General features: G+C 42.2%; 2 protein-coding genes across 4 annotated transcripts in view; both read right to left on the reverse strand.

Moving 5' to 3' along the window:
- Positions 1-945, reverse strand: part of TXNDC15 (thioredoxin domain containing 15) — a 5530-nt gene extending 4585 nt beyond the window's left edge. Inside the window, exons 1-2 of the mRNA XM_009646883.2 lie at positions 883-945; positions 181-339 (exon numbers count right to left, since the gene is read on the reverse strand). Of these exons, the coding sequence (XP_009645178.1) occupies positions 181-339; positions 883-945 (222 nt within the window). The remainder of the gene's footprint in view (positions 1-180; positions 340-882) is intronic.
- Positions 946-3997: 3052 nt separating this feature from the next.
- On the reverse strand, positions 3998-16588 carry CUNH5orf24 (chromosome unknown C5orf24 homolog). Of its 3 annotated transcripts, none has more exons than XM_009646860.2 (2): positions 8236-8665; positions 3998-6347 (listed from the first exon to the last, which is right to left on the reverse strand). In XM_009646860.2, the coding sequence occupies exons 1-2, from the start codon at positions 8660-8662 to the stop codon at positions 6307-6309; spliced, it is 468 nt and encodes a 155-aa protein (XP_009645155.1). In that variant the 5' UTR covers positions 8663-8665; the 3' UTR covers positions 3998-6306. The 3 variants fall into 3 exon arrangements, with proteins under 3 accessions (XP_009645155.1, XP_035758130.1, XP_035758131.1); XM_035902237.1 differs by lacking the exon at positions 3998-6347 and adding an exon at positions 16338-16588 and having other exon boundaries at positions 6631-8665; XM_035902238.1 differs by lacking the exon at positions 3998-6347 and adding an exon at positions 9612-9635 and having other exon boundaries at positions 6631-8665.
- Between the last annotated feature and the right edge of the window lie 86 nt (positions 16589-16674).

Consider the following 16674-nt stretch of genomic DNA (forward strand, 5'->3'; position numbering starts at 1 on the left):
AGGCCGCCTGCGGGCGGGGACACGATCACCACAGCCGCGCTCGCCTGCCGGCTCCAGAAATAACGGTGCTGTGTGCCCCATCCTCAGGCGAGGGGACAGAAACCTGCTGGAGCTCGGAGAGCAAGAGGACAGACAGCATTAAATACAAATAGCGGGTTTTTTTAACCCAAGCTTCCTCACATCAGCCCGGCCGAGGGACACGGGTTCTTTTGCGCCATCCCCGCAGCCCAGGCCCAGGCCCACTGGCAACCGCATGACGTGGCGTGATGGGACGTGCTGACGCCGCTGGAGGTCACCGGGTGTTTTGCGATCGATATAAATTAGTTGAGGTTGAACATCCTTGCAACGAGGGAAATGTCATCCCCGGAACTTGACACGGGGCTTTTATGGCTGAAGGGTAACTGAGAGGGCACGCGAACGCACCCTGTAATTCATTCCAAAAGCGTGTTTGGTTACAAGCCCGTGTCACAGCCCCATGGGCCTGCAGCAGCCAGTGCTTCCAAACGGCTCCGAAGGATTTGCCTACTTCCACCCGCTGCACAGAAGCACAGATTCAGCTTGGGATGAGTTTGCACATGAAAACTAAACTCAAACTTACAGCCAGGCTTCGGTTAAGGGTAAAAGCCTGTGAACTAAAGGCGTGGTTTTTTAAGCCAAAAAGAAAAGATGAGCTCTTGTCCATCAGCATAGCACCAAAGCCTCCCAGGGGGAAAGGCGAGATAAATACTTGTATTTCTTTTTAGGAAATACAGTAATACTCCTCCCCTCACAGAGTGAGTTCTTGCTTTCAGTTTAATAGCGAAGCTTCAGGACTATGTGGGGCATATGAATATAGTGCTTCAGATGCTAATACCCCTTTTTTACCGTGCTTATTCAACCTACCAGTGGACCAAGCGGCATTTTCAGCTTGGACACAATTTTCCTTCTCCTGGCCCAGGACCGCATGTGGTTGCCAGCTCTCGGCTCTGTGCCATCAGGCTAGCGTCCCACCTACTGCAGCCCTGGATGGTGTCAGGTCTCGGGTGACAATATTCCAAACCTTGAAAATGAGGGAGAGCTTTCTGGCAGCGTACCTCCATCTGAGACACTTGGGTGGTTTTCATCCCAACATAGTATTCTTCCTACCACAACACAAATCAAAAGGTTTGCACAAAATTGCATTCTTTTTTACGGTGACTGTAAGTAATCTATTAATGGAACACCAACGAACTCCCAAGAATTACAGATAGTCAGGCTTTATCTTACCTAACTCACAATGGATGTGCTCTCCCCATGCTTATGTACCACAGAGAAGGCACATTTCTTACTATGCCTGCCAGTTTTGTTACAAAAATGTTCAGTGGCTTACATTTTTTCTGATTTTTCAAGCCAAATGTCTGTTTTCAGGAAAAAGTCTAGTAAAAAAACACATTGTTTTGCATCTATTCAAAAACCTTGGATGTACTAGAAAAGCTCTCTCTGTTAGGGAAGGAGCTGAAATTTGGCAAAGGGGGATTTTCAAAACACGAGTCTTCTGTTGCACCCATGAATAAACACCCGAACTCGGTGGTCATTTGTGTGTCTTGGATTTCAGCAGCTGGACTTCACCTCTCCCCAGATTTCAGGCACACTGGGCAAGCTCCTTCATGGCAAAAGGAGGAGCGAAAGAGGACACGGACTGGGACAAAGAGGCAATGCCAGGACCTTCACCGAGACCAAGGCTTCTGCTCGAGTACAATCCTGACACATCCTTACAGCTATGGCACCCTGTGTGTTCAACAGCGCAAAGGCGAGGTAGAAGAAAAAGCAACAGGCGTTCAAGTCTCGCAGGCAGCTTTACCCTACACCTGTATTTGGGATGTGAGACTTGGTAATTTTTGTTTTCTCAACATGGCTGCAGCTGAATATTTAAAAATATGACCACTTGAAGCAGCAAATATACATTTTAGTGTTAGGCATATCTCAAAGGCCAGCTCTAAGTAATCAAACTTGCACTCATTGTTACTGTGGTATTTTTTCCACTAATTAGAACAAGCTTTTGTGGTATGAAAAAACAAGATGAAAGGCAAGAAGATTTATCTGCCTCAGATCATTTAAGTAACACTGAAGAATTCCACATTTTTCAGCTTCAAAGTAGTTAAAAGTTGTTAGCTAACGATTCCTTCCAGCAAGCCTTCAAGATAAGCAGGTATTTTTGCTGCATTTTTACCGATGGGGAAAAGGAGCCATTGACATCCCTAGGCCATGCAGGGAACCTGGGCGAGAGCCAGCTCCAGAACGTGGTGGCTTTTGGGCTGCCAATTCCTCATGGTCAGGCCACACCTCTCTCTTAAATGCTAAACAATACACACAGAGTCACAGGCAGAACACAGATAAAAATAGCATGCAATGCAAGGCAGCGCATCAGTCCTTTACTTTGAGGTGTTACAGGAACAATCTTCATTTGTCTTGGTCCAAAACCACACTCTGTTGAGCTGGCGTATCTAATAGGGAATGATATCGCTAATTCACACTGCGCTATTTCTGCTACCTTAAGAGATCACACCGCGGAGGTACAGAAGCATAAAAATGCCACTCCAGCCCCAAAGTAAGCCGTGGTGTCTCATACACATAAATGACATCATTAAAAGATATAACCGTCTTAAGGACTCTGTGAAGATGCCCAGGTGTCCCAGCCCTGCTAGTCTGTCAGCGTGAATAAAGCGTGAACCAGGCCTGCCGTCAGAAACTGCGCTTGCCCTCGCGCGCCAACCCTGCACCGAGGGACCTGACTGTGCTGCCGCTGTCCTCGTTCTGTTCATGACATGGCAGAGAATACAACAGCCATGGAAGCAGTCAGTACCACGCAGTTTATGACTGACTTAATATAGAATACTTCAGGTTTCATTACAACAAAGAAAATAATCCATTTTGCTCAAGGAATCACATCCAGGAACTAATAGACCAGGACATAGCAGACTGTGGTCAAAATCTGCTCTGAACATATCCAGTCACCTTGAAAGCTAAATACTTAGAATGAACAGAATGGCCAAAAAAAAAAAAAAGAAAAAAAGGCATCAGATGTCTTTTTCAGGTAAAAGCAACTTAGAAGTCTGCAAAATAACAGCAACTGACATTTAAATGTTTTAACCCTCGACGTATGCAGAGCCTTTGAAAGTACACAGAAGAGAAGATACGGGTGCTGGAGGGCAAGGGGAGGATGCAGACCTAGCAGGATAACTGCGTCTTATTTGTCACAGAATAATGAATAACAATCACCATTCCACAAAAAGTTTCCTTTATGAGTACTCTCAAACTGATTTCCATGTGCAACAGAGGGAAAAAAAAATTAGCGGCTTACTATTTATACATACATAGCTACAACTCCTTTCCTCCCCTCTTCTCGTATTTGAGTGAAAGGATAAGAACAATTCAGTTACTAGCAGCATTTTCAGCTCATTAAAAAGTAACATGCCTCTATTTTCTGACACCTTGCAATTCGTGCAGTCTTTTTGCCTTAATTCGAATATATGGGACTTGCCTGCAATAAGCAATACACATCTCATGTTGAAATTCAGAAACCGCAGTATCCTGAAAGGGTGAGCATTATTTTTTTTTTTTTTTTTTTTAAATTTGAATAAAAGTCACACCATACAGTGGCCTCCTGACTCTCACAAATCCTGCCTGCATTCTGAAGTCCACGCAGGCATGAACACACTCAGTCTATTGCCGCCAGATTCAATTACGCTTCGGGGGGGCGAGGGACAAACGCAACAAGCCCGCGGATTTTCAGTGAGATCTGTACAAGGTGTACCACACCACTGCAACGCCGGGTGCGAGTCACCTCACACTGTGTCGCTGAGCGAGGCACCAGGAGAACAAACAGCATTTCTGTTGACAAGGGAGAAGGGGTAAGGCGGCTGGTCTGGTAATGCTGTCAATAGGCATCTTCAGCCAGAATTTAAGAGATATTAAAAAAAGCCCAGAGAAAAAATAGTTAGGTTTTAAAGTATTAACTTTATTAATAAATATACATCCATATGATGATGTAAATACAGATCATGAACACTACTCCATTCCCATACACATAATTGCACACGAGTAGCTCAAGTTCATGGACATAAAAACATACACAGTATCTAATCAGGCTTTTTACAGCAGAGAATGGGGTGCTGATACTAGTTATTTAGCAGATTACTGTTTCCCCCAAAGTAAACCTGTGGAAAAGCAAGTGATGAAAGATTAAAGTATCAGAAAGTGGTTCAAATTTCAGAATACAGATTTATCTATTTGGGGAAAAAAAAAAAAATCACAAGGAGAAAGTTCTAGTCTACTAAAGTCATAAATATATTTAAGCAGTGTTAAAATATATGCATTAAAATAGAGAAGAATAAACTTCTTTTGTGGTCAGAAATGAAGTCGGCAGTTCAAAGCATTTATGATTGTTATCAACTGTTTTAACTGTCAACTCTAAGGATAGTGTGAAACATTATTATACATATAACAAAGAACAGCAGAGTCACAGCTAATGAAACCATCGGACAAATGACTTCACATTGCTCTGCCTTTTAAAGCTCTTCAAAAATGGGGGAGGGAGTTAAATTCTCATCTGAATTACTCTCTGTATCATAGCTCCAAGTAATTCTTTTCACAGACACATCACTTTTCACTGACAAGGCTTGGTTTTGTCCTGACTCAACTCTTCAAGATCTTGCAGACAAAATGAGAATATATTTGTTCAGAACAGAGATCTTCAATGGCTCTTGACACACAGTTATGTTGGTTAGTTTAGCCTAAATCCGAGATAGAAAGAACGTTGCTTTAACGACAAAGCTAACTGCCGATTTTAAAAATACTATCTTTGATATCAAAGTTAGCCACTTCTGATGGTATCTGATTTTTTTTCTGCCAAAATATGGTGAATATGTCCAGTGCAAGACTTTATAGTAGCAAAATTATTTGGCTTTAAAGTTTAAGTAAATTTAATCAGAAACTGAATAATAGTTACTATATGTATATTAACCAGTGAACTTGTATAGCATCACTAAGGAATAATAGCAAGCTAATACATTTCATTTATGTATAAATAAGATGTTAGAAACTTGATAATTAAAAGCAATTATTAAAAAACAAACTTGACATGTAGATCTTCTCAACAGTGTTAACACGCAACAGTGATCCTAGCTTATGAATAGCTGAATGATGATATATAATATAAAATAAGCAATTTACCTTACAAGTAATGTTCTCATACTATGGGGGGAAAAGGCCAGTTTTCCCATCGGTGCTAATAAACTTTAGGCATTAACATGCTGTTTCAGTGTTTGCCACGGAAAGAAAAGTGTTGAAAAAAGCACAATGTATTCTGCAGATTATACAGAGGAAAAGCAGAAGTATTTGAAAATTCCATTTCTCGGTCACTTCGAATCCTTAACATCTTTTTTTCTTCCCCTCACTGCACGGCACCAGTAAACTGGAGTCAGATAGAAAACAAACCAGAATTCGGAAATGCCCAGCAGGGCACTTCTGGTCTCCTTGCTAGATCTGGAGTGCCAGGCAGCCCATTAGACTCTCTGAACACTTTTCTACCTTATGCTCATCATTCCACAATTGACGACATTAATTGTTTTTTACTGGGATTATATTCCATCTGATATAATTAATAAACACCGTAATGAACAGAAACTGCTTAGATGATTTCATTATTTCATCAGCATACTTGAATACAAAATTCATTACACTAGCAGAACAGCAATACATCTGCATCATCTCCTGACACACGGCACAGCACCATTGAGTAGATGCACAAGTGAGAAACGGAATGGGAGCAAACAGGATAAACAGGAGGAGGTAAGAAGTGGAGCTTCTCCAAGGTACAGTGGTGACATGCAACACGTTCCTTGCCAGCGAGGTGCGACACTCCTGCGGTTACTACATTCAGCCGAAGAGGACTGCTTTCCCAGCTGAGTTCAGGAAAGAACTTAAAGCAGTCTTTTGTTGAAAAAAATCATCTGATTAAAAACAGCCAATACAACACAGATCCTGAGGGTGAATTAACTCACGTTAGCATTTTGCATGTGTCAGAAGTTACATCGTTCTGAGATAGATTGCTAAATTGCAGACTTGCGAGTTTGCTGAGGAACAGAACGTATAACTGGATTTCATAGCTTCAGCATGAAGAAACTATTTTTTAGTAGCAGTTTAGCTGCCATTAGTTCATCTATCGACTAGGGAGCCATCCAGTATAGTTGAGGTTCATTGTCTTAGTTGCCAGTGCATACACAGTTCCCCCAAAACAATTCAACACACCTATTGTAAAGTACAGCATAAAGTCCAGCTCAATATGTGTTAGGCATCACTGGAACACCTGAAGGCTTGCTGCTTTTTTCCTGATAAAAAAGGTATGAAACATGACATCTGTGTCTTAAGTTGTCATCACTGAAATCAAGAGTTCTCATCTAAATGACAGCAGGCCAGAACAGCATTTATGTTAGCAAAAATTATCAGCATCATAACTCATTCAGCACAAGCTCAATTATCCCAAATTTTTCTGCTCCCCCAAAATCTGTGAACTCTATATATTCTCCCCCCTCCCCCGATATTTGAAGCTACAAACTTATCATGTCATATTGTATGTGAAACAGCTTAAATGTAAACTTTCTTCCAGATGGGGGAGGAAAAAAAAAAGCTTTAATTCCAGTAAAATAAATTTAGAACAAACAATACACAACATTGAACACTGATTTTTTTTTGAAGTCTAGATTAAAGTATTTTACACATACACTCACGCACTCACTCAGACTTAAAAAAAAAAAAAAAAATTAAACACACCCAGTTGAAAAACTGAACATTTCTTTTGGAAGGAGGGAAGGTTTTAGTCTGAGCCAAGGAAAGTACTTATAGTTAACCAACAACATTTTTTTTCAGCTTGCATGCATAGATGAATTACTTCGTATCTGGGGTCTAGCAGTGCAGCGTACTGCATCCTGTTTGCATCAGCTATACAGTTTGCTTTTATAAATCGTGAAAATGGTGTCCTTTGGTAGATATATAAGCTTCCATAACTTAAATATACTATAAGTGTCAAACAACAAAATAACTATTTCCAGGAATATCTGGCAAAACTAAGTCTGAAAACTTGGCAACAGTGACTATTTAAAAAGTTTAATTTGTAAACATTATAGATCAATATTTTAAAAGCTATTAAACTGTCGCCACCTAAGCACAGATTTTGAAGGCAAAACCCAGTGTAAATCGCTATTTACAGATTTAAGAACATACTGTTTAATATTAACCAAGTGCGTAACTAGAATGAACAGTACTTAATTTCTTATAAAATATTTCAAATTTCAAATAATTATTTGTGGTTTGGTATATGTACTATTAGGCATTTCAAAATTACACAGCAGAATCCTGCAACAGCATAACTAAAAGAACAGCTATCACCTAAAGGCAAATTAGCTTGGATTAATAAGGCGCTGTGAAGCCGTAACGCGCTGTACAAATTCTCCGTTTTCTTTAATATTTTCAAAAAGTATTTCTGGAGCATTAGTTGAAATTGTCTTACTGCTACAACTCCAGAAACAAAAGCCACCTGAAACCAGCACTTTAGAAAAAGGTTTGAGTTTTTCTGTTTGTTTTTTTTTTAAGCATCTATTTGAGGTCTGTAGAAGCTTCTGCAGAAGTGGAAAATGTAGCTTGCTGCTTTATCAATTTTTCTTACCAAGTAAGAACTCATGTGGCTAAGTTCCTTATTGTGGGATAGGCCACATGATGAACCAACAGCCAGCTAATTCTGTCCTCCTCATTATTTAATGCATAACCACACAACTAGATTTACCAGAAATGGAACATAAAACTAGGGACATGGACATTACTTAAGTATTGACACCAAGGCATATGCATCACTTCAGACTTTCTTATAAATTATGATTTAAAACCAACAAACCCCCCTTTAAACCAGTGCCTTCTCAACATTGCTTTAGAAGTTACTGAATTGCACCCGTAGGCTATGGCATTATTTGGATAAAAATAAAATCCAGAAATTCAGACTTAGGCAAACACTACGACAAAACGCAAGAAACGTGCCAAAATTCGGAGTAAAGCAGATTAGTAAGGAGTTACTAATTCCCCCCTTTCATTCATTAGGCTGTTTCATTTTGCTACTAGTTTCACCAGCAGCGTGTACTCCTCTGTTATGCACCATAGGATAGGGAAAAGCTGCACTGCCACAAGTATAATTTAGATTTGCAAGCCGTGATAGAGCTTTAATGCTACCTGGAGGTCTGCCTGGGCTGACTTTGTATCCCGCTGCTTTAGTTGTACCCAAGGGTCTGCCTGGACTTGTCTTAAATCCAGCTGCTTTGGTGGTCCCCAGGGGTCGACCTGTGCTGGTTCGGTACCCTGCTGATTTTGTGGTCCCTGATGGCCTTCCACGTTTACCAGATCGGTTGAGGTTTTTCTTTTTCTTTAGTTCGTCTTTTGTCTCTATATTCCTGCCACTTGTGGTCTGCAAGTGCGATTCGTTCAACGCATCTTGTCTCTGGCATGCAATTGGTTTGTGGCTGACTGCGTGGCTGTATTTACTTTGCTGCGTGGCGTACAAGTCAAACTGATCGGCAGATCTCACATTGTCTTCGTTAAGGCAAGAACTCTTGCCGGTCCCACAGAAAGCTGTATTGCTGCTGGCAACAGGGTGCATCATTTTCTACCAAAAATAAGAGAGACAAATAGGTATCAATATATAATAATACTGCAGCGTTCCACAAGTGAGAATCTTTCAAAAGCTACCTCTATTTCTTACAATTAGTCCAAATTACTTTGTCTATTTTTAGTAAACAGTACTGATGTCAGTGAATTACTTTTTTTTAAATGGGAAGTTTTATTAATCTTTCACTTCAGGTTTTCCATAGTACCCTTTACACATAGTTAAAAATGACAATTTAATGCATTATTCAGATAGGTATGATTGGGGAAGAAGTACGTTAATGAACCGAACAAGAGCATTTCAACAACCAAGACATACAATAGCCGCTCACCCACCGCGATTTCAAAACCTTTCTAACCAAATCTTATCTAGATTCTAGCCGTTCTAGTTGCAAGATTAACCTATCACCTGTGAGCCAAGGAAAAATACGGTGTCACTCTCTAGATTTAGTAGATGTAGGCTCCTAAAGACTTTTTTTTTTGTTTAACTGCAGCAAATTAACAAAACACTAATCAGTTTTGTCATTTCTTGTCACAACTGATGTGAAAGAAAGAAACAGGTAAGGCACTCAGCAAAGACAGCGGTGCCACAGCTGGGAAAGCAGAGGTACAAAATTAATCTATTATGAAGTAAAAGATGCTAGATTGCAGAAACGCCACTGCTGTCCTAGTTAGAAAAGCAGGTACAAATTGCTGGCATGCCAACTCTTGAGATAACAACTTGGGGAAAAAAAACCCCACGACTCCTGGTACAGGCGTGCACGTTATCACACATCTCCAAATATTCTGGAAAACAAATGCGGCCCGTTGAGGTCAACAACTGTTCTACATAGCCTGCTCGTTTCGTTAGGCAAAACCAACTTGAGCTGTGCTCTCTTTACAGAGGTTTACTCCTTTAAACAAGAATCAAAGCCCTATCTTCAGGATGGCAGAAGGGTGACTCTCACCTGCGCGTTACTGCAGGCTAATCCCGGTTCCAACAGACAAACTGACGCCCAGCTGCTAGAAGCCACGGATGGTCACCCTCATAATTACAAGCAACAGTTTCTAAATAAATCGATTATGCTTGTATCCATCATACCAAATGCCTGCAGCATGTGTCCTGGGGCAGAATCACAACAATTAACAATGTGACTGGTATTCTTTTTTACTATTAATGCTTCTAAATAACAACCGCACAGATACTCCCTCGGGTTTCTTAATAGTAGCAATACCCTATGAAGCCAACAAGCGGGTCAAGGAGCAACGGGATGGTATTTTCAGCCATTCAACTATAGTGGTTCTACAACTTAAACATGCTGCAAATACTCCATTTAAGGTAATAATATTTAGTCATGCTGAAGACAAGATTAAGCCAATCAATATCTGGCACATCAGAGTATTTCTGCACCCTGTAGTCATGCTTAGGACACCGAATGTTTCTTCCTGCGGTAAATTTCTCTAGTAGATAAGGTGTGGAAGATTTATTGTGTTTTCCCAGCAGTAGCTCTGAAATATCACCTACAGCAACCCAATTTAAATTCTACCATTGATTACTGAATTTATTTGGCAGTTATGAATGTCTCCTCCCAGCCAGAGGGAAAGCATACAGCAGAGACGGTTTATTTACCCAGGAGTAAATCCCTGTGCCCTTTTCTTCTGATTACAATGGATACATTCCCTGCTGTAACACCCCATTTACCTTGGCTTGTCAAATGCGCATTACAGTGTATGCATTACTCTTGTGCAAATAGATGAATATGGTTTTATGTCAAATTGTGAAATTATGATAGTAATATAGTTTAAATATTAGACGGTTCTAGCAGAGATTATCCAAGTGCTACAATTCTGGTGTGTTAAATGGGGTACAGTGGAACAAATGTGAAACCACTGTTATTGCAGGTGTTGACTAGCAAATGAAACAACGGAGAATAATTAGCAAGGCAGCGCTTAGCAAAGAACAAAGGAAGTAAGCTACAGGTCAAGAGACCAGACAGACTTTTCTGCGTGGTAATAAAAAGGAAGCTTAAGGTCTTCTACAATTAGCAACGAAAAAAAACGTTACCTTCCTCTAACCCCGCTAGAGTAGGGCCCACAATATAACAAAAAATACCTGAGATTTTTCATGGTACGTAATTGCAAACATAAGGGTTCTGACAATGTACTCTTGCTGCCGAGAGAGTAAGCCCAGCGGCTCTGCAAGGCCGTTCATCTGTTTGTGGATACACTAGAGGACACTTGGAGCCGTGAGCAGCATTCTTGTCTCGGTACTCACTTTAAACACAGGAATACTGGCTTCAGCCCCAAAAAGCTGCTCTGAGCTTGACTGCCACAAAGAAGGATCAGTTCAGCTGCCCAGTATCCGAGGAACACACCAGACCAGGGAGAAGGCACTGAATAAAATGAGGGCCCCTGGTATTTCTCAGGAGCCCAACCACCATTCAGACTCATTCCTGTCTACGTTACGTTCCTATTCTCTGCTTTTTCGCCTCATTACAATCAGGGGGATTTTTCCTGCAGACACCATCCATCTTTCCTGGGGAGAACCATCGCAGGTACTCCTAGACAGTGACTATATCCTGCTGGAACTGGCAAACATTGGAGCTTCATCACCATAGGCATGTGTTTTGTGTCTACCGCAATATCCCTCAGAGCTCTTGACAAACGCTAACTTTACGTACAAAACCGGGCTGACGCTAGTTTACCTTCCATCTGGCAACAGCCAGTATCACTCTAATTGATGAAAGAAGAAAGATGTACAAATCAGTAACTGTTTAAAATTTCTTACAAGAGGAGGAAGCTTAAAAAAAAAACCAAACGCAAACCACAATCTTGGTGGAAGACTGCCAGCAGGATTTTCCCCCCCCCTCTCTCTGCACCGTTTTTCATCAAACCATGAAAATTTCAAGTAGTAGCCAAAGTTTGTATTCTGTGTTTTTTAATCGAAGACTTTTTTTCAAAAAGTTTTAAAAAGGAAATCTGTAATTGAGCTTAATTACCCAACACGGCCATCTCCAGCATCATTTTACTTTGTTCACATTACAGTGGGGAATAAAAGAATGTAGTGAGTCTATCTATAGAGTGGAAGCAGGTTTCTTGGCAGGGAGATACACAGTATAAATGAGAGTTGGTATAAAATGCAAAACGACGCCAATTTAAAAATCACACTCCAGATAGATTGCATAGCCAAACACACACAACTTTGTGTGCAAGTATTCTCAAATAAAACCATCCAGAAAAGTTTCCAGCGGAATGGAACTTACTTGTTTTAAACCTGTCAATAGATACGTAAAAGATATTTGCAACAGTTTACTTAAATCAGTTTTTAAACTGATTCAACTGACTGGTTGAATGTCTCTGTGTAAACAAATAGTTAAGATGAGGCATCGTATTAATGGAATTTAGTCGTATTTCAAAAAGATTTTTACTGGAAAGTGGCTGTAGAGGATTTTCTGTACGGCTCCTTTTCTGTCTGGTAATTTATTTCTGTACAAATGCTGGGGAAGGGAGGAGACAACTGGATAAGCTAGCTTTGGGAAAAGAGGGGCAGTGGTAGTGCTTCCCACGGAATGAAGCACAGAAGCTCCACCACTGCCAGAAAAAAAGAAACAGAACCACTCATCTGGGACTGCAAAGCTTTGCTGCGCAGGGGCATTTCTGGACATGGTAACGACCCCTCCTTTTAAAGCAGAACTGCACTGCCACTCTCCAAGTACCTGCAAAGTTAACCCACTCTAGCACTAGCGAGGCAAGTTTGGAGTTTTGTTTTGCTCAGGTAACAGCCAGGCGACTGGTCAGTCAATACACGATGTGTGAGGCTGTCATTAAGGTTTTTTGTATTTCGCAGTCAAGCTTGATATTGTTTGCTTTCTTCTGCTGGGAGACGAAACAGAAACCATATTATAGGCAATGCAGACTGTATAATAATTCCAGTGTTATTACAGGTTTTGGACAGAGTGCATCCTTGTATCCCTAAAAACAGGTTAACATACCACACAGTTCTAGCTTACAACTGCTAAGGCCTCTCTTACGGGTATGGCCCATCTCTCTCTAGGCTTGAAATTACACAGAAAATCCCCATTTGTGTCTTGCTCACTACACAAAACTTTAAGATTAAAGGTACTCACATCATGTTACATAAAAACACCCTCTGGGGCTGTGACATGATGCTGTCTTCAGCTTTCAAACATCACGCCCTTTGCCTTCTTCATGGGGAGAATTTAGTTGCCACAAGATGGAAACTTTCAAGCCCACTGAACGGGCACGTGCTCGTTAAATAAGCAGAATTTAGCTGCCACCGTAGACAAGATGGAAACTTTCATGAGCAGAGAAAGTACGCAAGCCCACTGAACGGGCACGTGCTCGTTAAATATTTTACACTGCGTACTGGACCTGTGACCCATTAGCTGCATTAAGCAGAATAATCAATTCCAACACAAGAAGCAGGCAACTGCTCTGGTCTCACCCAGCCCAGCCTGCTTTCTGTAACTACAGCCTGGTTAGCACCAGAACAGACCTGACTCAGCAAGCGCTTTTGATTTCTGGTAACGTGCGCCTGAATCAGAGCAAAACTGAAAGCACATCTATATTAAGCTTTTCAAATGATGAGTATCAGGAGAGGTAAACTCCTATCGCCAACAGGGACAATTATGCTTTTAATGAGGGTTAGTATATAAAACCCACTCATTTTTCTGAAGTTTTTCACTGCCGAGTTTGCAATAGTTTCAACAGTACTGACTGAGCTGTAGGAGGCTGCAGCAGTCCATTTTCATCACCATCCAACACACAGAAAGTATATGACACACCACTTAAAAACACAAGCAGCTACAACTATTATTTCTGCACTAGTACTCTGAACATCACTTCCACCGATTAAAACCGTTGGAGCGGAGCACAGGAGCAGCTCTGTTCGAGGTCTCTGCATAAAGAACGCTATATGCCACGTACGACAGCGCAGGGGCTGCAGGCCCTGGGGAATACCAAAGGGCTCATTTGCTTTGCGGGGGGAAGTTTAAGGAGCAGCAGCAGCGATATTTTCCCTTTCAAGATTGGAACAGAGATACGGTATTGGTTCTGCTCTTCCCTCTTAGGATAGCAGGCACGAGAAATACTTTCATCACCCAGTTAAAAGAATGACTTACATCAATTTAAATGTTTTTTCAACTGTCCCTTTTATTGTCAGCTCCTTTTTTACACATTAACTCTTGCTGAAGTAGGACCTCACCCAATTTTAAAACCCTGTAACTGCTTGTTTTCACAATGTTGCACCTTACCTTCAGTATTCCCGTAAATGTAAGTATTTTAAAAATACTAAGTATGAAATCCTATCAGTGGCACAACATACAGCATAACACCTGAACCTACCTCTGAAATCTAATCTACTTCTGAAGCTAGACAACCAGTTTCTCAAAAATGTGCTTACGAAGCACTTTCTGCACTCAATTGCATGATACGATTTTTCTCATCATTTGACACCAGGTAAAATATACTAAAACCAGGTAAAATAAAAGAAACAATTTCTTTACAGCAGTGACTCACTAGAGCTGCTACATGACAACAGGAGACTGCAAATTGCAGAGATAACAATTTTGAACACAGTTTTTTTCTCTCAATGTGCAAAAAGCCTAAGAAATCAGGAGTTTCCCAAGTGGTACAAGAAGTTAGAAGTACAGTCCTTCCCCCGGTGACCCAGGGTCATTTTCTTGCATGACGGAAGTTAAGGGAAGGGTTGCTTGGAGCAGATACACCCACCCCCTTCAAATTCCTCTTCCCCAGACGTGCCAGGTGGAGGGAAGGCCTGCGACTCCTGCTCCTCACCAGAAAGCTGCCACCTGGGTGCATCTCTGTGCCTCCGGGAGTTCAGGTCTTCTGACTCAGACACCCTTGGAGAAACAAACAGTGCCCTCCAAAGCCTAAGCACCAGCTTTGTGTTAAAGACAGAGATGGGCGCCGCTCTCACAAAGATTAGATTATTGTCAGGCATTAGCTAGGCAAAGCGTCAAGTAAACTGTGAACTTTTAGGGATCGCTCATTGTTTGATTGCAAAACCAGGCAAACGAGTAATTGTTATATATTAAGCTTAAAAAACAAGTAAGGCATATCTAAGGGCAGAGTTTCACTAGATGCCAACACCAGCAAGAATGTCAGCTGACTTCTTCCCACCCCAAAATTATGCTGATGAGAAACAGGACACTTGAAAGGGTTAAGACAGCTTCACAAAAATTAAGGAAGATCATGTCAGTGATCTAATTAACCGTGCACCTCCAGTTACACTGACACGATTGACAGTTTGGTTTCATAATCTATAGAAACCACTCCAAATCCACATTTTTTTCTGAATGGGACAATCTTGCCCTTTCCTCTTCTCCCACACCCCCGCTCCTTGTGCCAACACTAACTATTGTGCAAGAGCAGGACAAATCAACACCAGGGATCCGACCCAGGTAAAAACTAATCCAACAAGAAAGAAAAAGCAACAGTTGGCTGGCATTGAGGCACGAGAGGAACAGAAACACGCGTTTCCATTTGAAGCACAGAGACAGACTGAGGTCCCAGGTCAGCTTAAGCCACGTTACCCGCTTGCTACCACTGACCCACTCCCCCCTGGTCCCAGTTACTCAAAAGCCTAACCAGACCTCGAAAAGGATGACTTTTCAACAAGTTAATGGACTTGGAAGACTTGAACAAAGCATATGACAAGTCCCAAACATAGCAAATGGAAAGGAAGTTGGGGAAAAAAAACCCCAAACCCACAGCTGGGGATGGGGCAGCGCAGAATCAAAGCAGCCATCAGGCCAGACAGACTGGCTTAGAGGAGTCAGGTTGTGAAACTGCAGACTGATTATTCCGTGGTTCTGTAATTACCAAACTCCAAGGCAATCCAAATATGCATATGAACGACGGAGCAGGTAGAGGTAGATCTTTATAAAGAAAGGATTATTAGTGTTTGTGAAACTGTCCGTTCACCTCAAGGAGCCGTGCCCAGGTAAACAGGAGCGGACCTCACCACAGCCTGGAACAACGGCTTTGAGGAGCTGGAGATGCTTATTCATCTCCGTGGGTGTTCTCGCCCACCCGCTCCTCTCCCCGAGGAACAGACCTTGCTGCAGTCTCGAGCAGCAGCGCGGAGGCAAGAGGTGCTCATTCATCTCGGCGGGGGGTCTCACCCACCCTCTCAAGCTCAAGAGATGGATCAAACACCTCCTTCCTGCTGCGCACTTCCAGGGTGTTTCCCTGCGACAGGAGTAGCGCGAAAGGCTCTGGACACCTGGCCACACACCCAAACACAGCCGCTGCAGCCTACTTCTGCTAGACTGCAGGAAGACAAAGTCCACTTGTTGAATCTGTTCAACAATGGTCAACGGACAAACACGCGGGACTTTTTTTGTTTAAGGTTGCAGCTAAAACCTGAAGGATACAGACACAGACAAAAAAAAAAAAGTTGTAAGAGAAACTGGCATCTGAAGATTGAAATAAACCGTAATTTAAGAAATGTATTAACCGAGTGTTCTTCCTACTCTTTCATTTTACAAAAATAAAACCCACGTGGATCAAAATACTGTCTTTAGAGAGATACCCAGGGAGAAATGCACGCAAATTAAAGGCGCGACTATTCACTAATTAATTACCCCAGAAGGGCTATGCACAAATAAGGATTTACTAAACTATCTGTAACTATCCGCAGGAATACCCACCGTTCTCGGGCGCTACGCCAGCAGGCAGGGCGGCGCAGAAGGTACCGGAGGCTACGCGGGCAGCCTGACACGCAGGTGGCCGAAGGCACGCACCACTCAGGTCGGTCACGGAAAGGCACCCACGGCCCGTAGTAGGCAGGCATGGGGATTCCACGCGCTCACGGAAACGCGTTCCAAGTCAAAAGCGGGGCACAGCCACCGTCCCCACGCACGAGAGCCGTGGGTGCTGAGGGGGATTAATAACTCCTGAGCGGGGCGGAGGGGCCAGGCTGGGGAGCGGCAGGAGGCCCAGCTCCTCCTCAGGAGGCCGAGGGCCAGCTGAGGGGGGGACAAAGGG

Source organism: Egretta garzetta, unplaced genomic scaffold (genome assembly GCF_000687185.1).
Source record: "Egretta garzetta isolate BGI_Z169 unplaced genomic scaffold, ASM68718v1 scaffold439, whole genome shotgun sequence".
NCBI lineage: Eukaryota > Metazoa > Chordata > Aves > Pelecaniformes > Ardeidae > Egretta > Egretta garzetta.

Coding starts and splice junctions, on each gene's coding strand:
- CUNH5orf24 (XM_035902237.1), bottom strand. CDS start 8,662: ATGATGCACCCTGTTGCCAGCAGCAATACAGCTTTCTGTGGGACCGGC.